This window comes from Chinchilla lanigera, unplaced genomic scaffold (genome assembly GCF_000276665.1).
Source record: "Chinchilla lanigera isolate Chin_1 unplaced genomic scaffold, ChiLan1.0 scaffold00144, whole genome shotgun sequence".
NCBI lineage: Eukaryota > Metazoa > Chordata > Mammalia > Rodentia > Chinchillidae > Chinchilla > Chinchilla lanigera.
Genome location: NW_004955545.1, coordinates 1,756,473 through 1,775,325, shown reverse-complemented (window position 1 = coordinate 1,775,325; position 18,853 = coordinate 1,756,473). Strand labels below are relative to the sequence as shown.

At 54.7% G+C, this 18,853-nt stretch overlaps 2 protein-coding genes and 1 long non-coding RNA gene across 8 annotated transcripts; 1 reads left to right on the top strand and 2 right to left on the bottom strand.

Moving 5' to 3' along the window:
- Positions 1-1,436: 1,436 nt before the first annotated feature.
- Rusc1 (RUN and SH3 domain containing 1) lies at positions 1,437-9,962 on the bottom strand. 5 transcript variants are annotated; one of them, XM_013508230.1, is made up of 12 exons: positions 9,878-9,962; positions 7,902-9,352; positions 7,221-7,631; positions 6,591-6,749; positions 6,271-6,369; positions 6,025-6,101; positions 5,730-5,904; positions 5,554-5,659; positions 5,363-5,409; positions 4,227-4,776; positions 3,491-3,613; positions 1,437-2,126 (listed from the first exon to the last, which is right to left on the bottom strand). In XM_013508230.1, the coding sequence occupies exons 1-12, from the start codon at positions 9,892-9,894 to the stop codon at positions 1,958-1,960; spliced, it is 3,384 nt and encodes a 1,127-aa protein (XP_013363684.1). In that variant the 5' UTR covers positions 9,895-9,962; the 3' UTR covers positions 1,437-1,957. The 5 variants fall into 5 exon arrangements, with proteins under 5 accessions (XP_013363684.1, XP_013363683.1, XP_013363685.1 ...); XM_013508229.1 differs by lacking the exon at positions 9,878-9,962 and having other exon boundaries at positions 7,902-9,526; XM_013508231.1 differs by lacking the exons at positions 6,591-6,749; positions 9,878-9,962 and having other exon boundaries at positions 7,902-9,526.
- LOC106147339 lies at positions 6,654-10,801 on the top strand. The gene is made up of 3 exons (XR_001232184.1): positions 6,654-6,740; positions 9,285-9,747; positions 10,691-10,801. It is a non-coding gene; the product is annotated as an uncharacterized LOC106147339 (long non-coding RNA).
- Fdps (farnesyl diphosphate synthase) lies at positions 10,298-18,236 on the bottom strand. Of its 2 annotated transcripts, none has more exons than XM_005411605.2 (10): positions 18,105-18,236; positions 16,869-17,031; positions 15,492-15,632; positions 12,869-12,949; positions 12,612-12,734; positions 12,355-12,443; positions 12,193-12,265; positions 11,407-11,484; positions 11,178-11,312; positions 10,298-10,590 (listed from the first exon to the last, which is right to left on the bottom strand). In XM_005411605.2, exons 2-10 carry the CDS (start codon positions 17,007-17,009, stop codon positions 10,390-10,392), a joined length of 1,062 nt encoding a protein of 353 aa, XP_005411662.1. In that variant the 5' UTR covers positions 17,010-17,031; positions 18,105-18,236; the 3' UTR covers positions 10,298-10,389. The 2 variants fall into 2 exon arrangements, with proteins under 2 accessions (XP_005411662.1, XP_005411661.1); XM_005411604.2 differs by lacking the exon at positions 18,105-18,236 and adding an exon at positions 17,106-17,908.
- Positions 18,237-18,853: the final 617 nt, after the last annotated feature.

Sequence of the window (18,853 nt, the reverse complement as noted above, 5' to 3'; positions counted from 1 at the left end):
TATATAACTTCATTTGTGGTAATAGTTTAGGATTGAAGGAGCTTCATAAACTCAAGAACCTAAACTCCTCTGTAATGGGATTCCCAGAGGCCCTCAGAATTCAATTTGAAAAACATTAATCTAGAGAACACTTGAAATGCACAGTTTTGAAGTTGAAAGATCATATAGAGGCAAAATTAAAGCAAAGAGCAGATCAGTAACATGAACTGGCCAAGGACAGGGAAAAGTCTAGCCAGCCCTGCTCCTACTTGCACAGCTTTGAGTCTTAAGATTATCTCCCCAAGACCCCTCTGTTAACCATCCCTTTGTCTTCAACTTGGTTCCAGTTTTTCTCTAACTTTCCAGCTGCCTGGTTATAATTAGGGCTGTCTATTCTTTCCACCTTTTTATTTCTATTTAAATCCATTAGGGATTCCCACCCCCATCCTTGGGCCTCTACAATGTCTTAGCTCTTGTCATTATTTCCAAAGGTTGAAAGGAGCCTCTTCAACTCCTAAAAAAGTAATAGAAGGGGCTGGGGATTTAGCTCAGCGGCACAGTGCCTGCCTGGCAAGTACAAGGTCGTAAGTTAGATTTCCAGTACCAGGGGAAAAAAAAAAAAAAAGTAATAGATATCAAATGCTTTTACTTAATGTATATCACCACAGAGTAGCAATAGTTTGGTTTTTTTTTGTTTTTTTTGTTTTTTTTCAGAGTAGCAATATTAAATAGAGAAAAATGGTGTCGAGGTGGGGAATGGCATAGTATACGCTGGCCAAGCATGCAGGATGCTAGGCCAAAAAAATTGTCACTTTTTGCAATACTATTCCTTCCCTCCACCTAAAAAGCATAATTTCAAGGGCTAAGTATTCCCTCATTTTTACTCAAGCTTCTGTCATACCAGTCTAACAAAAATCTGAGAATAGACAAGCACTTAGCTGGGTGTGGTGGCACACACCTGAGCCGGGGGATCGCCATGAGTTCAAGGCCAGCCTGAACTGCATAGTGAGACTGTCTCAAAAAGACAAAAAAAAAAAAAAAAAAAAAAACACCTAAGCCTGAGTGGTGGTGTACTGCACGCCTATAATCCTAGCACTCTGGGAGGCTGAGGTAGGAGGATTGCAAGTTTGAGCCCACCCTGGGCAACTTAATGTTATCTAGCAAATTTTAAATTTTTAAAAGAGGGGCTGGGGATTTAGCTTAACAGCAAAGCACCTGCCTGGCAAGCGCAAGGTCATGAGTTCGGTTCCCGGTACTGGAGAAAAACCAAAAAATAAAATAAAATAAAATGAATTTTTAAAAGTAGGTGGAGATATAGCTAAATGTGAAGGCCTTGGATTTAATCACTAGGACTGAAAAATACTGCCCCTGCACTAGGAAGAAAGCCTCTGCCTAGAGCCTCCAGTAACAGGATCTACCCAGTAGCCTATGTCCTAAAATCCACAATGACACACACATTCAACTCCCATACTTTATTGGGACAAAAGAGGAAATAGACAAATACCATAGGCTCACCCACCAGGGGTGTCCAGGCTTCAGCAGCTAGCACAACATGAGTACATCATAAATACAGGCAAGGTACGTATGGGGGAGTCAGATTCCATACAGAGGAAGGAGGTCTGGCGCCCTGTGTAGGCTTGTGGGTTGAGGCGTGTTCAACTGGCACAGTCCACTTAGGGATGAAGAGGGGAAGGGGGCCAGATTCCATTCTGCAGATAGGGAGATGTTCCCTGACACATGGAAAGAAGAAAGAAGTTGCATGGAGTACTCCTTCTTACATCTTTGAAAGAGCAGATTTCACCTTACAGATGGGCATGGAGGGAAGAAGGAACATTTATTTTAAATAGCAGAAATGGATGTGGAAAATATTTTGCAAGCAGCAAAAAATGCTTCTGGGATGGTTAGTTTACATAGATTAATAATCATGGGCCATGTCCTTCCCAGGTGACAGGAGAGACATGCAGGAAAGGATCCAGGGCTAGAGAACAAGGGAGGTGTACCCCACGGGCACCAGCCCTTCCATGCCCTCCCGCCCACAGCGGAGCCAGTCCTCATCCACTGTGGCGATGACACGCAGCACTTCCCCTCTCCGGAAGCTCAGCTGGTCAGGTCCGGCAGCAGTGTGGTCACAGAGGGCCCGAACTGCCCTGAGAAGGGCAGAGGAAGATGCTGGGATGAAAGGTGGCAGTCCTCCGCTGTCCTGGCCTCCCACTTTTGGTTCAGCTCAGTCAGCTCTGGACCCTGGACAGACTTGAAGGCCTCCATCAACATGCTGCTTCTCTCCAGGGCCCCAGCCCTCTCCTGAGCACCAAACCCAGTCTCCAGCTGCTTATTTGACACTATTTACACTTCTCTCTGGTGCTTCATGTTTAACATAGGCAAACCAAATGACTCCTAATACTCTCAACCAGTCCCTTTTCATGTCTCTGACAGTGATAAACAGCTCCACTTTCAACTCAGTTGTTCCTGCCAAAATGCAGGCATCTTAGTCCTTGCCTCCAATCTATCACCAAAACTTGTTTGATGTCCATATATCCTACAACTCCAGTACTGTCTTCAATTCAGTATCCTAGTTTTTTTTTTTTGTTTTTTTTTTTTTTTTTGGTTTTTCTCCGGTACCAGGAACCGAACTCACGACCTTGCGCTTGCCAGGCAGGCGCTTTTTGCCGCTGAGCTAAATCCCCAGCCCAGTATCCTAGTTTTGGCCTCCATCCTCTCCCTCTAGACCACAGTACATCCATCAGCGAGTTTCCATGCATCTTTCACAATCTATTTTCTCCACATAGCAGTCAGAGATCTTAGCAAAACAAGCCAGCAAATCAAGCTTAAGAGCCTTCAGGGGCTCCCACTGACTCCAGATAAAGTCCAGGCTCCTTAGCTGGACCATGGACCCCTCCATCATGTATTCACAGTTCCCAACCACGCTGTGCTTCCTGGCCTTTGCCTCCTATTCCTCCAGCCAGATGCATATTCTCATGCCATCACCAAGCCTCCCTTGGGTCCCTTGAAAGCCTGGGACATGGCCTTTCCTCATCTATTAACTTGTATCTGCACTGCACCACAAGCTCTCTGAGAGCACAGACTCCAATATGCTGACCTGTAGTCCCCCCTGGCATAACATGTGGCACAAAGGAAGCACCTGAAAAACACTGCTAGACAAATGAGAAATCAAGAACTCAGTTCAGTGTACTGGGAGAACCCACAGAAAACCTCAAAGCACAAATTTGAAAATTCCACTAAAGAGACACGGTTCCTCAATGTACACACATCTACTTTGTGCCAGATGCTTTTCTAAAATTGTTTTATCTTCAGAGCAACCATAACAAAAGTATGATAAATTATTCTCTTTGTACAGAGAAAGAAATAAGGTTCAAATGAGTGCCACACCAGTAGTAAATAGGAAAAGCAAATAGCAATGCAAACTGCTCAGATTTTAAAGCCCAATACACTCCCTTCTGCCCACTCTGACAACAAAAACAGAACTACACACAGACAGCTCCCCAGTCCTCACCTGTGGGCCGGCACCGTGCTGGGTGCTGAGGGCACAAGCTCCTCGGGAGGAGACTCAGGAGGTGGCCCCCGCTTCACCAAAGCCAATACACTCACTGTTGGAGGGAGCCAGCTGGATGGTCTCCTGGGAGGAAAAAAACGGTCACAGAGGTCACTCAGAACCCAGGGTTTGACGGAAAAGAGGCTGAGGGCCCTGACTATCTCTAATAGGTCAGGAGCTGGCACTACATAGGACAGAGTAGCAGTTGTGGATCGTAAGTACCTATCGGTGATTAGGGAGATGACAAATGTCTTAAAATATGGAGAGTCACAAGGGACCTACAGGACCAGCAGAGTCTGCAGGCTCAGAAAGATTCAGAAGGTCCTAAGCCAATACCTGAAGCTATTAAAGGCCCACCAGTGTCAAGTCCTAGAGCAGGCATCAGTAAATTTTTTTGTTGTTCATGGCTGTTAACCTCACCAACTAGGTCAGGTGTGGTGGTGCACGCCTGTAACCCCAGCACTGAAGCAGCTGAGGCAGAAGGATCACTGTGAGTTTGAGACCCGCCTGGGCTACAAAATGAGTTCAAAGCCAGCCTGAACTGCATAGTGAAACCCTGTCTCAAAAAGGAAAGAAAAAAAAATCGCCAACTGACCTCTTACCTAAAGCATCATGAGTCACTAGAGTTTCAAATGAGGCCACAGGGGGTTCTGAGATAGGGTCAGAGGGTTATGGAGCAGACACAGCTCTCCAATACCTGGACTTCTGGGCTCCGCTCTCATTTTCTGTGGGCCCCCCTGGCACACCAAACAGTCTCCCAAGCCACACGCCTCTGACCGGTGCTGCTTCCTCTGTGGGCTGGGGTCTTTCCTGTGCATTCTCAGCTGCAGTTCCATGACGCCTGGGTCCCCACCGGGGAAGAGGGAAGCCTTCTGTGCCCCCAGAGGCATAGACCCGGGAGGCCTGGGTCAGCTGCTCCCACCAGCTGCCTGGTGGAGGAGGACTTGAAGGGGCAGAAGGATCGGGAGCAGCCTCCTCAGAGGCACCCCGGAGACTCTGGGCCAGCCGACCGCCCCAGTGCAGCATGGCCTGCATGGTCTGCTGCAGCGTCGGGGGCGGGACTGGAGGGGCAGGGGCCTGCGGTGGGCCCAGGGGCAGGTGGTGATGGTGCTCGAAGAGCAGGTCCAGGTGGAAGGTGAGCACCGACAGTGGCTGCAGCAGGAGCAGCAGCTCTGTGGACAGGGACGGGCAGCCACCTCGAGCCAAGGAGAAGAATCCCGTGGGCAGATACAGGAGGGACAGCAGGCCTGGGAAAGAGAGACTCACATCACTCCCACCCTGAGCCCTGGCCCAAAGGACCCCCACTTCAGCCCCACAGTCAACAAACACCTCTCTAGGCTTCACTCTGAGGCGCGAGGGGCTGGGGGGCCACAGGACTGACACATCCCTGCCCATGTGGTCCACCGCTTCCAGAGCAAGATGCTTGAAGAGCAAGTGGTGGTAAGAGGAATAATAGGACAGTAAGCAAAAGGACAGGAAGCCTCAGGAGCCTCTGGAAGGAGGCTCACAGGATGAATGAAAGCCAGTGAACAGGCAGGAGCGGGGGAGGCCTACTCAAGGTATAGGGGCAGCATCAGTACAGCCCTGGGCCACAGAGGACCACACCGGAAAACTGCTGACAAGAAAGCCCTGAACTTCAGGCAGGGGAAGAAGTCAGGGCCCCAACAACAACGCTTTGAGTCTTTCTTCCCCTGGAAGTTCTAAGAAGAAAGCAGAACAAAATCAGAGATCTAGATTTGTATTCTCAGATCAGTGGGAGGCAGCAGGAAGGATCCCTTTCCCTCTCCCTCCCGGCTCAAAAACCATCCTCTCTCATTGGAGCTTTTGACCTACCTGTATCTTCCTGGAGACCGGAAAACCACAGCTCCAGCTGCTTGGTGCTGAGAGAAAGGAGGGAAGGCAAACTGAAGGGGGTGGAGACTACAGCCCTCTAGGGGTAGGGAATGAAGTATGAGCATGGGGACTTCTCTGAGTACATAGGACACCACTACTATGTCCCCCACGATGCCGCACTGGCCACTCACTTGAGAAGGCCCAGGATGAAGGCATGGAACCGGCTGCGGCTGCTACTCAGCGGGGCCAATCGGCTGACCTGGCTGTACAGAGATCCCAGGGACCGGGTGCTGGACCCTGCAGACAGGAGGCACGGTGAGCAAGGCCCCAGCCCTGCTCATGCGGGGTGCAGGCCCTCTCCACTCACCTGGCTTCACAGACGCCTCTACCACGCTCCAGGGGCTGCTCCTGCGCTGCCCGGTGATGAGGTCCTTCCGGAAAGGCTTCAGCCCGTCAGCCACCAGGGCGTGGAGGGCCGGGCAAAGGGTAGTCAGCACCAGGTGCCCCACATCCGGGCTCAGCCGGCTATCTCCCAACTGGGCCTGGAGGCAGCGAGACGCTAGTGAGGGGGTCCTGAGACTGTCCAGCCAGAGCCCACTAGTGCTCCCCGCCAACCACAGGAATCTGCGCATCCCCAGCACCCTCCCTCCAGCCACATTTACTTTCTGAACCAAGTTCCGGGCAGCCCCAAAGTGAGAGATGATTTTGTCCACTGAGGCGCTGACAGCTACCAGAAGACCTGGGGAAGGACCAGGAAGGGAAGACCTCAAAACAGCCACTCTCCAGGAAGAGGCACCCAAAGGGCGTGGAGTGGCTGGTTTGTGCCATTAGACCCTTAAAGCCCAAGGGGACGCCTGCCTGAAAGGCAGGTCACGGGAACCCGGAGGCCAGGAGTCAGCTCAACCGACCTTTCTTCTGCTCCTGCAGTTGACCAGTTCCACTCTGGGCTTCTGCCATCCACAGGCGCTGGGCCCCGGGGACACCGGCGAATGTCCAGGAACTACGCACTGGGTGAGGGAAAAAGGACGCAGTGACCTTACCGAGGGTGCCCGAGGACGCCGGCGCCCACACAGGGACCTGCCGTAAGGAGTCCTGAGAAGCAGGGGACAGGGCCTCGAGCTGCGCGGAGATCCCGGCCCATCCGGCCTGAAACCCTGCAGCCTCAGCCCGCTCCGCCTCCTACTCGGCTCCCAGGCCCCTCCCTCAGGGCGCAGGCCCCACCTCCCACCTGAGTCTCCCGGGGTCCCAGGAGCCACCGCCCGGCCGGCTGAGACTTGGAGGCGAGAGGGGACTGGGCCGCGGACCGAGGGAAGCACGTGGGGAACCGGGGCCAATGGACAGACGGGCCAGGGCGGAGGACAGAGGAAGCCGAGCCCAGGTCTGAAGGCTGCAAAGAGCCGGAACGGGGAAACCTGGTCCCGCGCCGAGGAGGCGGCGGAGGGCGCCCCTACACACCCCGGGGGTGGGACCGGAACCTCCGGGGCCCAAAGGCGCCTGGGCTACGCCCTCCACCCTCCCGCGGCAAGGCAGGCAGCCCGAACAGCGCCAGCGCCGCGGGTGTGACCCAGGGTCCCTATCCATGGCTATGCCGAGGCAAGCCCAATGCCCCGTGTCCAGAGCGAGCCTGGGGAGTGACGGGTACGCAGTGAGGTGCGCAGTAACCCCACCCAGCGCCAGCACGGGGGAAGCCGGACTCCCCGGGATTGAAGAGCTTGTTTGGTATTTGCCCGACTTGAAAGGTGGGACCCAGCCGAGTACGCTGGCAAAAGCTACGAGGGAAAGCTGGGCGGGGGGCGGAGCCTCGACGTGGGCGGGACGAGCGCCTAGCGAGGCCGCGGGCGAGCTGGGTCCGTCTTACGTAGCCTGGGCGCGGGCGGCGGGCTCCGGGTCCAGCGCGTGGCCTTCTGAGGACGCGGTGGCCGAGGTGGCGGGGGGGCGGGCACCTGGCGGGGCGGGGGGGCCGCGGCAGGGAAGGTGCTACTTCTGGGGAAGAGCGGGGAGAGCAGCAGCGCCAGCTCGGGGCTGGCCAGGCAGGGCAGGGCGCCCCGAGTGGGGGGTGAATACGCTCCCACTGGGGACAGGCGGGCCGGAAGCAGCTGTTCCTCGGGGGGGCTCTGTGCCCCCAGCAGCCGCAGGCGGGCGCCGGGCCACCCGGCCAGAGGTGCCAGGAGCAGGGACCCAGCTGCGCCCACTCCCCCACCCTCCAACAGGGGGCGCCTGTCGGCCGAGAACCGGAAAACTTGGGGCCCCGAGAGCAGGAGGGAACCGGCTGCAGGCGGGATTGGCAGGGCCAGGCACAGAGGGGAAGGAGGACAGCGGGACGCGCAGCCAGGCAAGGAGGAGCAGGAGAAAGAGGGAGCAGAGAGTTAGTCCCCAGCCAGAGGCCCCACCCAGTTCCCTTCCCCAGCGCTCCCAGACAGAAGGGGCGGGGCGGGGAGGTGACGCGGAGTGACAGGGACACGGGGCGGGGTGGGAAGCTTAGAGGCGTGGGCGAGGCCGAGGGAGGCCCGCCCTCCTCCGCCTCCTCCGGCCCCCTTACCCTCCGAGGCCTCTCGCGCGCCGGGCTGCTCCGCCTCCTGCGCGGCCGGGACCTCCTCGCCTGCCGCGGGGCTCGCTGCCCTTCCCTCCTCGGGCTGCCCCTCCGCGATGGGTTGCAGCCCGGGCCGGTTCTTCTTCCTCCGGGGAGGGACAGGTGGGGGCGGAGGGCGGGGCGGGACCAGGGCCCAGCCCGCCGGAGGATCCCGGGGCGGAACCGGCGGGGGCGGGGCGCGGCTGCGGGACCTGAGTTCCTTGAAGGTGGTGATCTCACGGGGGGCTGCGGAGGAGCAGCTCAGAGACCCGCTGGGGGGCAGCTCGGAGTCGGGCGAGAATACGATGAGCCAGTCGCTGCGGTCCTTTTTGGCCTGCGGCACGAGGGGCAGCCCCGGGCCCCGCTTGCGCTTCTGGGCCAGCTCGTGGAAGGACGTGATGGTCCGGTGTGGCGCCGGCTCCTCGCTGACGTCACTCCTCCATCCCGCGTCAGTTTTCCCTGCGTATGTTTTCGAGCCAGAATCGGTTATTCCTGTGTTGCTGCTCCAACCATCGAATTTTCCAGGTTCGGTTTTCCAGCCAGAGTTAGTATTTCCGTTGATTTTCCAACCAGAGTTATTGTTCTCAGTGACTTTCCATACAGCTTCAGTTTTATCTGTATCAATTTTCCAAATGGGGTTAATTTTCCAACTGGGCTCTGTTTTCCCGGCATCGATTTTCCCATCCTCCACCTCGGAGAGCTCAGAGGTGGGGAGGTCTTGCTCCCCGCCGTCGTCCTCCTCTTCCTCCAGGCCGGGGGAAGGGAGATCCTGGCAGATGGTCAGGGCGTTGCAGTTCGAGTCGAGGCCAGGTCCAGGCGGGGAGGACGCTCCGGAGCAGGAATCGGGAGAGCAGCAGAAGCTGTCTGGGGAGCAGGTGTCCTGGCCCGCCAAAGCCAGTGGGGAGCCCTGGTCCAAGGGGACGATGCTGGGCTGGGGCTGAGCATCGTCCTCGTTAGGCAGGTGCCGAGAGTACACGGAAACGGGGGACTCATCGGGACTGAGGTCGGAGCAGGAGCTGAGCGAAGACGAGCAGCCGGGGTCAGAAGGAGAGGCCGCACCCTCCTCCTCCTGCGTCGGGTCCGGCCGATTCTCTAGGCTCGGCCCGTGCTCTTGGCAGCATCGGCAGGGAACGGCTGGGCTGTTGGAGTTGGCATCTACCAGGGTCCCGCTGCAGGGGCCGCTGCTCTCCTTGCCTCCGGTATCGCCTGGGGGAGGGGACGTGCTCAAAGGCCCCTCCCGTAGCTCGGGGCGGCGGGACAAGTGCAGGCCCAGAGAGACGTGCTGGAGGTGGATGTGGTTGAGGTTGCAGAGTAAAGCCCTCTGAGGAGACAGCATGGTGCCTGCACTGACAGGGTGGCCTCCGGAGAACCAGCAGGACCGGGCCTCTCGCATCCACCTGCCTGGCAGCGCAGGTGCCGTCCTGGAAGACAGGAGTGATGTAGCCAGCCAGGGAGGGCGCGGGCCGCAAGAAGGACACCGAGGTGACCAACAGCGACAGCGGGTGCAGGCCTGGAAAGGCGCTGGCTGCTTTGAAATATTGTAATGAGATGCTAATCGCCCTCGACTGGCCATTAGTTTTCACTGCAGTGCTTGCAGGTGGAGTTGAATGTAAACCCCGGGGAACAGAGAAGGGCGGGTCAGAGAATGCGGCTGCGCTCTGGCTCTCCGTGGCGGTACGGAGCTTGGAAGAGGAAAGGCCCCGAAGGAACCCCATCCTTTCTGCAGCCATCTGGCCCTGTCCTCCAGCCCACCCTCTCGTTTCCAGAGGAACCCCAGGAAGACCCCGCCCCAGTGCTCTGAAATGAAGTGAACCAGGTGAATGCAGAAAAGGGGCGGGAGTGGGGGTGGGGAGAGGAGAGGGAGCCGTCAGCCCGGCCTCCCGAATCAGCACCTCTCTTTAGGGGTCTGCACCCCACACCCTTGGTTCCCCTCGCCCCTCACTCACCAGCTGAATCCATCCATTCTCGGCGCCGGTCTCCATCATCCAGCCACCGCCCCACCCCTTTTCTATTCATTTTTAAGGTTTCCCTCCCCTGCCCCACCCATCCACACCGGCAGGCCGAGCCCTCCTCACCCGAGTCCTCTTGGAACCGCTCCGGCCTTGGGCTGGTGGCTCCCGCGGTCCCCGCCCGGCGGGGTACAGAGCAAAGGGGAGGGGCGCTAGGACAACCCACTCCGGCGCGCAGCCGCATCCCTTCACGCAAAGCCGTGGCGTAGCTCAGACCCGCCCCCTGAACTTGACGTCACACCTGTCACCTACTCAGACCCCGGTCACTTCACCTCCCAAGGGGCTGGAGGACAACGCCCCTGGCCCTAGGCCTGGCTTCTGCACAGCCACCCGCCCCCCTTACTGCCAGATTCTGGACAGAGCCAGTCGCAAGAGCAAAAACAAGCACAATAGGATCACACGATAATTTATTGAGCCCCTCCCTCCCTCCCTGCCCTGTGGTCTCCAGGTCACTTTTTCCGCCTGTAGATCTTGTTGGCCAGCGCCAGGAAGATGGCTGGGGGGAGCGGCGCGGCGTGCTGCTGGATGAGGCTCATGAGGTGATTGTAGCTGTCTTCCTCATACCGCGCAAACACAGCCGGCAGCTCCAGCTCCTCGTACAGCGCCTTCACCCTGGCTACCTTCTCGGCATCCTTCTGCCCGTAATTCTCCTGGAAAGCATCAGAGGCAGGACAATAGACTCAGGCTTCACCAGAGCCTTCAAGGCCTCTGCACTCCCTCATCCTCAATTTCTAAAATGTGTCTTTGCAGTGTCAGATCGCCAGCTTCTGCTCTCACAGCCCGAAGGCTAAGACACTGCCTCGGGCCCACCTTCCTCTACCTAGGGTTCCTCAACCTCGACAACATTGAAATTTTGAGCCAGATCATGGTCTGGGTGAGCTATTCTGTGTTGTAAATGTCTGGCAGCACCCCTTGCCTCTACCCACTAGACACCTTTAGCACGTGTTCAAGTTGTGATGACAAAAATTACCTGTTGTCATTGCCAGATGTCCCTGACTCAACTGAGAACCACCACTGCTCTACCCTCTCTTTTCGTTTGTTTTTTTGTTTGTTGAGACAAGATCTTGCTATGTAGTCCAGGCTGCCCTTAAACTCACTGTGGAGCTCAGGCTGGCCTCGAACTCACAGTGATCTTCCTGCCTCAGCCTCTCAAGAATTGGGAATACAGGTGTGTGCCACCACTCCCGGTGTCTACCCCCTTCATCAGCCCAGAGATCCCAGGCCCGCTCCTGGACACCTGCAAGATCTGGCGCTGCTCTGGAGTGGCTCGCTGCAGACACTGAACCACCAGCCAGCTGCATTTGTTGTCCTGGATGTCAGTGCCAATCTTTCCCGTCACACTGGGGTCCCCAAAGAGGTCAAGGAAATCATCCTGGACAGGAACAGCAAAGGAAGGGTGAGGGTGAGACAGGGCAGAAGCACAGCTGAGGCCCATTTGCTGCCACGGCCTCTTTTGGACCTTCTACCTGGATCTGGAAGAACTCGCCCATCTCCATCAGGATCCTCCTGGCATTGCTGTGCTCCTTCTCCCCGTCAATGCCGGCCTGCAGGGAAGGGGGAGCAGGCACCACACTGCCTCATCTTCCTGCTGCCTCCAGTAGGGTTCCACCTACTGCCACCCCCAAGGGTCTCTCCTTCCAGACACCCTTGCCCTTCCTGATCCAGAAGTCCTGACCAACACTCCAACCGCTCTACCACTTATTTTGGCTGGAATTCTTCCATCTGGAATGGGTTCCAGATGAAGCCGTTCTGGAGGCCCTTGTGTCACTATGACCCTTCTTCCTAATCTTTTTGCCACCTCCAGCATCTTTCAGGAAACAAAGTTCAGGGTAAACAGTTAATGCCACTGACAGCCTTTGAATCCAGTCTCCTCTCCCTCAGCCCGAATTATCTGCTCCTCACTCCTGTCCATACTCAGATACAGAAGCCATTGTGCTCCTACTAGGTACCAAGGGCTTTCATGAGCCAGGTTAATCTTTACTATCCTGTGAGGCAGGAATCTGATCCTGATCTTACAGCTGAGGAGACACTCAAAGCTGGCTGTGGTGGTGCTGTAATCTCAGCACCTGGAAGGCTGAGGCAGGAGGATCGCTCTGCCTGTGCTACATAGTGAGTTCAAGGTCAGAGAATAAGTGACTTGCACAAGGTGACACAGCCATTCAGTGGGGGTACACGATCGTCCCAGTTATTTCCTCTCTGCCTTCCTGCCCCAAAGCCCACACTGGGCAGTGAGGCTGAGGAGGCTGACTCACCATGTACATGGCAGCAGCAACAGGCAGGTAGAAGGAGTAGAAAGCTGTCTTGTACTTGACAATAGATTTGTACCTGAGTATTGGGAGAAGATAAACCCCTCAGAAGGCAACGCCCACTCTGCACTCTCTTCACTGGCCAGATGTGGTTCCCACAAGGCTCACCTCTTTTCAGTGTATTTGCTGAGATCCACATGGTCCTGGGGGGCTGTGATAACATCCAGAGTCTGCCCGACCTCTGTCTGATAGGCAGTCTAAGGGAAAGGAACATGGCCATGAGCCAGGGTTTCTCTAGACTCAAGAACGCTGACATCCGGGGCCTTGCAGCCCATGCCCCGTCCAAGGTGACAGTGGGGCAGTCAGGAATCCAGGCCAAGGCCACTGTGGCAATCTCTGGGCACAGGTGCTGGCCAACAGCGCACCTGCAGGAAGAGCTCAAGCAGGTTCAGGTAGTAGGGCTGCTCCCGGCAGTGGAACTTCAGCAGGCGGTAGATACAGGCTTCCAGAAGGAGAGCGTCGTTGATAGCGTCCAAACCTATGCCTGGCTGTTAGGGCACAGAAAAACAAGTCATTCACCTCTGCCCTTCCTTTCTACCTAGAATTGTCACCCCCAGACACCACCACCAGGCTGTATGCAGTCACCTCCCCATGGAGGAGGGCCTGTGCCTGCCCACATTACCTTCCGATACCAGCAGACCTGTCCCCGCCGGGTAAGGGATGAATCCATGATATCATCTGTCACCAGGAAGAAAGCTTGCAGCTAGGAGAAGGAAGAGATCCCAGGGCTCTTTACTGTGCCTTCTGCGAGCAGCACCACTGCTGCTCTACCTGTGCGCTGTGAGCTAGGAAGCACCGCCAGAGTGGGGAGGCCAAGGGCTTGAGTTACAAAAGACCTTGAAAAGTGCAAAACCAGGGGCTGGGGATTTAGCTCAGCGGCAAAGCGCTTGCCTGGCAAGCGCAAGGTCATGAGTTTGGTTCCTGGTACCAGAGAAAAACCAAAAAAAAAAAAAAAAAAAAAAGAAAAGTGCAAAACCTCTTTGGCTCAGACTCCCGTCTGTACAGTGGGACCACAATACTTATTTTCAGGGGCGCTGGAGATTTAGCTCAGCGGCAAAGCACGTGCCTGGCAAGCGCAAGGTCGTGAGTTCGATTCCCGGTACCAGAAAAAAAAAATTTATTTTCAGGGTAACAGACGAAACTGATCTCTGACATCTCTTATTTTGGGGACAAACAGGATTGTACCCAGGCTGGCCTCAAACTTGAGGTCTTCCTGCCTCAGCTCCCAAGTGCTACAAGTACAGGCATGAAAATCTCTGAAATCTCTAATCAGCCTTAGATTGTCCCTGATGTTAGCAGGATTATAAAACACCTTCGCATAAGGTACTCTTGCCAAAAACTATAATGAATGCTTAAAGACAATTTCATCATCAACTGAAAACACTATGCCAGACATGGTGTCACATACGTGTAATCCCAGCACTCTGGCAGGCTGAGGCACGGGATTCCAAATTTGATTCCAATTTGGCAATTTAGCAAGACCCTGGGGATGTAGCTCAGTGAAAAGTGGTGCTCAATTACTAACACTGCAAATACATACATATATACATACAAAAAAGTTAAAAAAAAAAAAAAAAACTTTTAAAAATCGTTTCTTGCAGCCAGGCGTGGTGGCACATATCTGTAATCCCAGCACTCAAGAGGCTGAGGCAGGAGGATCACTGCAAGTTCGAGACCAGCCTGGGCTACAAAGTGAGGTTAAGGCCAGTCTGAACTGCATAGTAAGACCCTGTCTCAAAAAGACAAAAAAAAAATCATTTCTTGAGCTGGGCATGGTGGCACACCAGAATTCAGGAGGCTGAGGCAAAAGGACTGCTGCAGTTCAAGGCCAGCCTGAGCTACATAGTGAGTTCAAGGCCAGCCTAAAGTATTTGGTGAGACCCTGTCTCAAAACACCAAATAAATTAAATTTTTAAAAATTCTTTATACAACTTGACTTTTGTTTTTTTTTGGGGGGGCGGGTTCACTGCTAAGGATTGAACCCAGGGCCTCAGACTAGGCAAGTGCTCTGTGACTAAGCTACACATTCATCTCCTCTCCAAGTCGGAGTCATACTACCACTGATCTACATCCCCAGCCTTCAGGGCCTTCCTTTTTTTGTTTTTGTTTTCTGAGACAGGGTCTCCCTGTGCAGTTCAGGGTGGCCTTGAATTCACTATGGAGCCCAGGCTTGCTCAGCCTCTAGAGTGCTGGGGTTACAGGGTCTACCACCATGCCCTGCTCCCTCTCTTTTTTAAGACAGGGTCTCACTACGTAGGCCAAGCTGAACTTGAACTAACTGTAGTCAAGACTGGCCTTGCAGGAGGATCACAGCGAGTTCAAGACCACCCTTGACTACAGTACAGCGATACTCTATCTCAAAAAGAAATTAGTCGGAGGGAGCTTGAGACATATTTCAGTGCCATGGGCCCAGAGTTCAACTTCTAGGACTGCAAAAAAAATTATATATATATATATTATTAGAATCCAGTTCTCCTACCCTGAATGAAGGCTTTAGGCTAGGCCAGCAAATCATACACTTTCAAAGGCTAAGGAGCCTGAAGGTGAAGGCAAGGAACTGTGAGGACAGGAGCAAAGCAGGGACACAGGTGAGCCGGTGCCGTCTAGGGGAAGCAGCTGGACTCGGCCTCAGCCAGCTATTGCGCTTGCATGCACGCAGCCAGATGTTGTAAATTTTCAACTAATGCCAGAAATCTGGGTTTTTTGTTTGGTTCAGTTTTGTATCAGTTCCCAATACAAAAAAAAATACATTCAGTTTTGCAGTACCAGGAATTGAACCCAGAGAATACTAAGCTACATCTCTAGCCCTTTTTATTTTTGATTTTCAGACAAGCAGTTGCCCAGGCTGGTCTCAAGCTTACAATCCTCCTGCCTCAGCTTCATGGGCAACTGAGATTATAGGAGCTACACCACCTCACCTGTAGTGTGAAGTTTAGGGGTTTTATGCTGAAAACATTTTCAAAAACTTTCAAGGGGCTGCCAGTGTTCAGTTTCTGCTTTAGAATAATCTTTTGGAAGGAACACAATTTATGGTTGACCTCTGCTCTAGAGGGAAAAAATGACACCTTGCTGCCAAATTCTACATCACTTTTGGCAAAAGAGATTCTGCTCACTGGTTAACCCTTAAGTAATTCACTGTGCCTAAATCTGGGTGTAGCGCTGCACCTGGGAACGCCCTGCCCCGCCCCGCCCCTCCCCTCCCCTCCCCTCCGCCCACGGCACCCCCTTTGAAAGCAGCTTCTCACCAGTTCCACACACCAGCCCACAGTCAGTGCCCGCTGCAGACTGTCTGCGTCCTGTTTCCTTGGCTCCACCAGCTCCCGGAATGCTACCAGCACCGTCAAACCCCGGTTGTACTTGCCTCCAATGGCATTGTACTCTAGGACCTGCGGCCAGGGGAGAGGGACAGAGCATCAGGGTACACAGAGCAGTGACTGTGATCTTTCCTTTCCAACAACCACCTAAATTCAAACTCCCCCTCCAGAGAGCCCTGGGATTGCTTCTCTCTTGATTCTGTCCCCAGAGCCCTGCAGCACAGCGAGAAGAGTTGCCAAGTGCCCAGAGCCTAACCATGCACTCTACGTTCTCTCCCCCAGTAAATTTAAAGGGCCCTGCAGACTCAATTCTTCTTCACCCAAAATGACTAAATTCTGCTCCAAACCCAGAACTCAGGGAAAACACAGCCTTAGAAACAGCTGATTTGCTCAGGTCCCCTGCCTGACCGCACCAGCCCCAACACCTCCTCTTCACAGTCTATCCCTACTTTCCTCTCCACTTCCTCCTTCCCACAGTTCAAGCCATCTGCCAATGGAACACTCGTATTAAAGACGAGGCTCCTCGCCGGGGATTTAGCTCAGTGGTGCAGCACCTGCCTGGCAAGCGTAAAGTTCTGAGTTTGAGTCCCAATACAAAAAAAATTTTAAAAAAGCCAATGCTCCTCCATGGCTGGCCGGAGGAAAGCTCAGAGGAGATCCAGGTTGGAAGCCATCTCCCCCTCCTCCAATGGCATCTCCTCCTGGTAGGGCCTCTCACTGTACCCTCTGCTGCCCTGCTGCCATCCAGAGCTAACCCAGAGAGAACATGTCCCTTTTAGTCCTTATCCCAGCATAGAAAAGGTCCCCCCTCCCTTTGCCTTATTTCCCCTCAGACAGCTGAAATAGACCACATTCATAAAAAGAATTTTACTAGATATTTCACAAAAATAAAGGAGAAAAAAAGAAAAGAACGTAAGTGTTACAGCAACCCTTTCTGTCCTGGAATAGGGGTTTCTGACAATACAGTCACTTCCCTCCCTCAGCTCTCTGGGCAGACAGACAACCTCAGATGGCCTTCCCCCCAGGCGTCTGCCACAGGAGCATCTTAACATTTCAGGATACAGAGTCAAAGATTTAACAGGTTCAAGGAATCTACTCCCAGGAACGCAGTTTGGATGGGCCACTTCCTACACAGTCAAAAGTCAGGGTGATGGGTCTGTGCCCAGACCCCAGCCACTCCAGGGGTGACCCAAAGTCACTCAGGCGAAAGCTGCATCCCACACCCATCACAGGTCCCCCGAAGCCCTCACTGAACCTCACCCACATGCAGTGACAAAGTCTCGCTTCCTCAAGTCATGAATCCCTCACCTCCTTGAGCCGGGCAATGACATCTCCTATTTCTGGGTGCCCTGTGTCATCCTCAGTCAGCACCCTGACAATCTGAGAGAAGTGCTGGGTGAAATTCTGCATTTCTTGGGCATAAACATCGGATTTCTGCTCTCCGTTCATCCTGAGAGAGGAGCAAAGTGCTCTGAGAAAAGGAAGAACAAGTGAGAAACTCGATCGGACGCTCCCCTCCCCAAGGCCCCTCCTAACCACACTCACCGAGGCTCCTCTGTCCACACTTGGCACCAGCAGCGGGCACCGTGCCAGGCCCCCAGGGCTGGGCACCCGTGCACCAGGGAGGGCCTCCGTAGGGAACCCAGCCACCTCTCCCTGGGTGCCCAGCAGGGGGCTGGCAGCAGGAAGACCCCCACAGACCTCAGCAAGCGGGACAGGGGCATCGTGGGGGTGGCATAGGGAAGGGGCACTCGCTGCAGGGCCAAGCACCGAAGGCAGATGCAAGGGGACAGCACCTGTATTATCCCAAAACCAAAGTTTTGCCTCCTGGCCTCCGGCCCTGTAGTGGCCAATATTTGGGTGTAATTACGGCAGAAAAATATGTAGAGGACAAAATATATGTCTGGGTGACTGAGATCCAACAGATCTTCGCTTAAAATGAAGTAACTAAAACTGAATGCCTTCAAGGCTTCTGTGCACAAGGTGGCAGAGGTAGCACAAAGCACAGGACACCAGGGCTAAGGGGCTGAGGAGGGCCTCACATCACCCATTGTACAGCAGCCCAACTGAGGCTCCGGGAGGGAAACAGCCAGGCAGATGCAGACGCAAACCTAGAACGGAGGTCTACCCTCATGGGCAGTGAAGAGGGGAACCTGGGCTTCGAGCTACGCGCCGGGGAGTGGACACTAACGGGCTGGAACACGTGGGTGCTGCGGACATATGGTCTGCACCACCGGAACAGGCGTCCCGGGCCTCATAGCAGAGCTGGGACTGCACAGATGAACGCAGAACTGCTCAAGGCAGGTGGAGAGAGCTGGCAGCAGGAGTTAATCGGGGTCCGGGCATCTCTGGAGATTCAGGAAAGTACATGGGCAGAGTTGCGAAGTTTCCTCAAGCACAGAGGGGCAAACCAGTCCGATCGACGGACTCCCAAAAGGACAGGCCCGGCACAACAGGCTGGGCTCTCCGGGCGGTATATTACCGCCGGAAGTAAGGTTGGGTCTGGGACCTCTGCCTCCAGCCCCAGCGCGCAACCACGCTCACCTGTTCTGGATGCTGTTCCCGCTTGGTCCAGATTGTTGGCGGGGTAAGCCTAAAAAGTGAACGCTCTCGGCGCTGTGCTCTCTGGGTCGGGTAGTTTTCTGTCTTCCCTAGCTGGCCGCAGGAACATGGACCGCTAGACTACAACTCCCGGCATTCCTCGAAAGGGGGCGGGACGATGAGAGCTAGCGTGGCCGGCGAGGCAGAGGATGGCAGCGCTGATTGGCTATTTACCCTCGCGTGAGCATGGGGCCCTGTGACGAACGACCAATGGGAGGGCTGCTCGCCTGGCTGTAGGCCCCGAGACGCAAGGTGGGTTGTAGGTGGTATGGGGCGTGAGGCCAAAGTGCTAGAAGCAAACCAGGCTGAGAGCTCTCAGTCTGGCTGTCGCCTTGGCTCTTTGCTTCAGTTTTCATTCCTTTCGCATACAGCTGATTGGCATGTTAGTACAACCCCAGCAGAACAAACTTACCACTTATTATAACTCGAAAAATCGTTTCAAACCCGGGATTCTCAGCTGACTCTCATGAAACTGGCGTTCCTCATCTGTTGAATGAGGATAGTAGCACGAGCTATCTGGAGCTGGGCTCCCTCACCATTCATCCACCACGGAAAAATTATTTACTGCCAGGCGTGGTGGTGCATGCCTGTAATCCCTGCACTCGGGAAGCTGAGGTAAAAGAAGCGCCGTGACTCCTATGTAGCCTGGGCTACACAGGGAGACCCCTCGCCACTAGGTACTAAGAATATAG

Coding starts and splice junctions, on each gene's coding strand:
- Rusc1 (XM_013508229.1), bottom strand. CDS start 9,504: ATGGCCAGTCGAGGGCGATTAGCATCTCATTACAATATTTCAAAGCAG. Junction 6,370..6,590: donor TGGGACCCCGGGAGACTCAG/GTGGGAGGTGGG, acceptor TCCCTCACCCAG/TGCGTAGTTCCTGGACATTC. Junction 4,777..5,362: donor CGGTCTCCAGGAAGATACAG/GTAGGTCAAAAG, acceptor TCTCTTTCCCAG/GCCTGCTGTCCCTCCTGTAT.
- Fdps (XM_005411604.2), bottom strand. CDS start 17,284: ATGCCCCTGTCCCGCTTGCTGAGGTCTGTGGGGGTCTTCCTGCTGCCA. Junction 12,950..15,491: donor TGGGCTGGTGTGTGGAACTG/GTGAGAAGCTGC, acceptor TCCTTCTCCTAG/CTGCAAGCTTTCTTCCTGGT. Junction 12,266..12,354: donor AGCAAATACACTGAAAAGAG/GTGAGCCTTGTG, acceptor CCCAATACTCAG/GTACAAATCTATTGTCAAGT.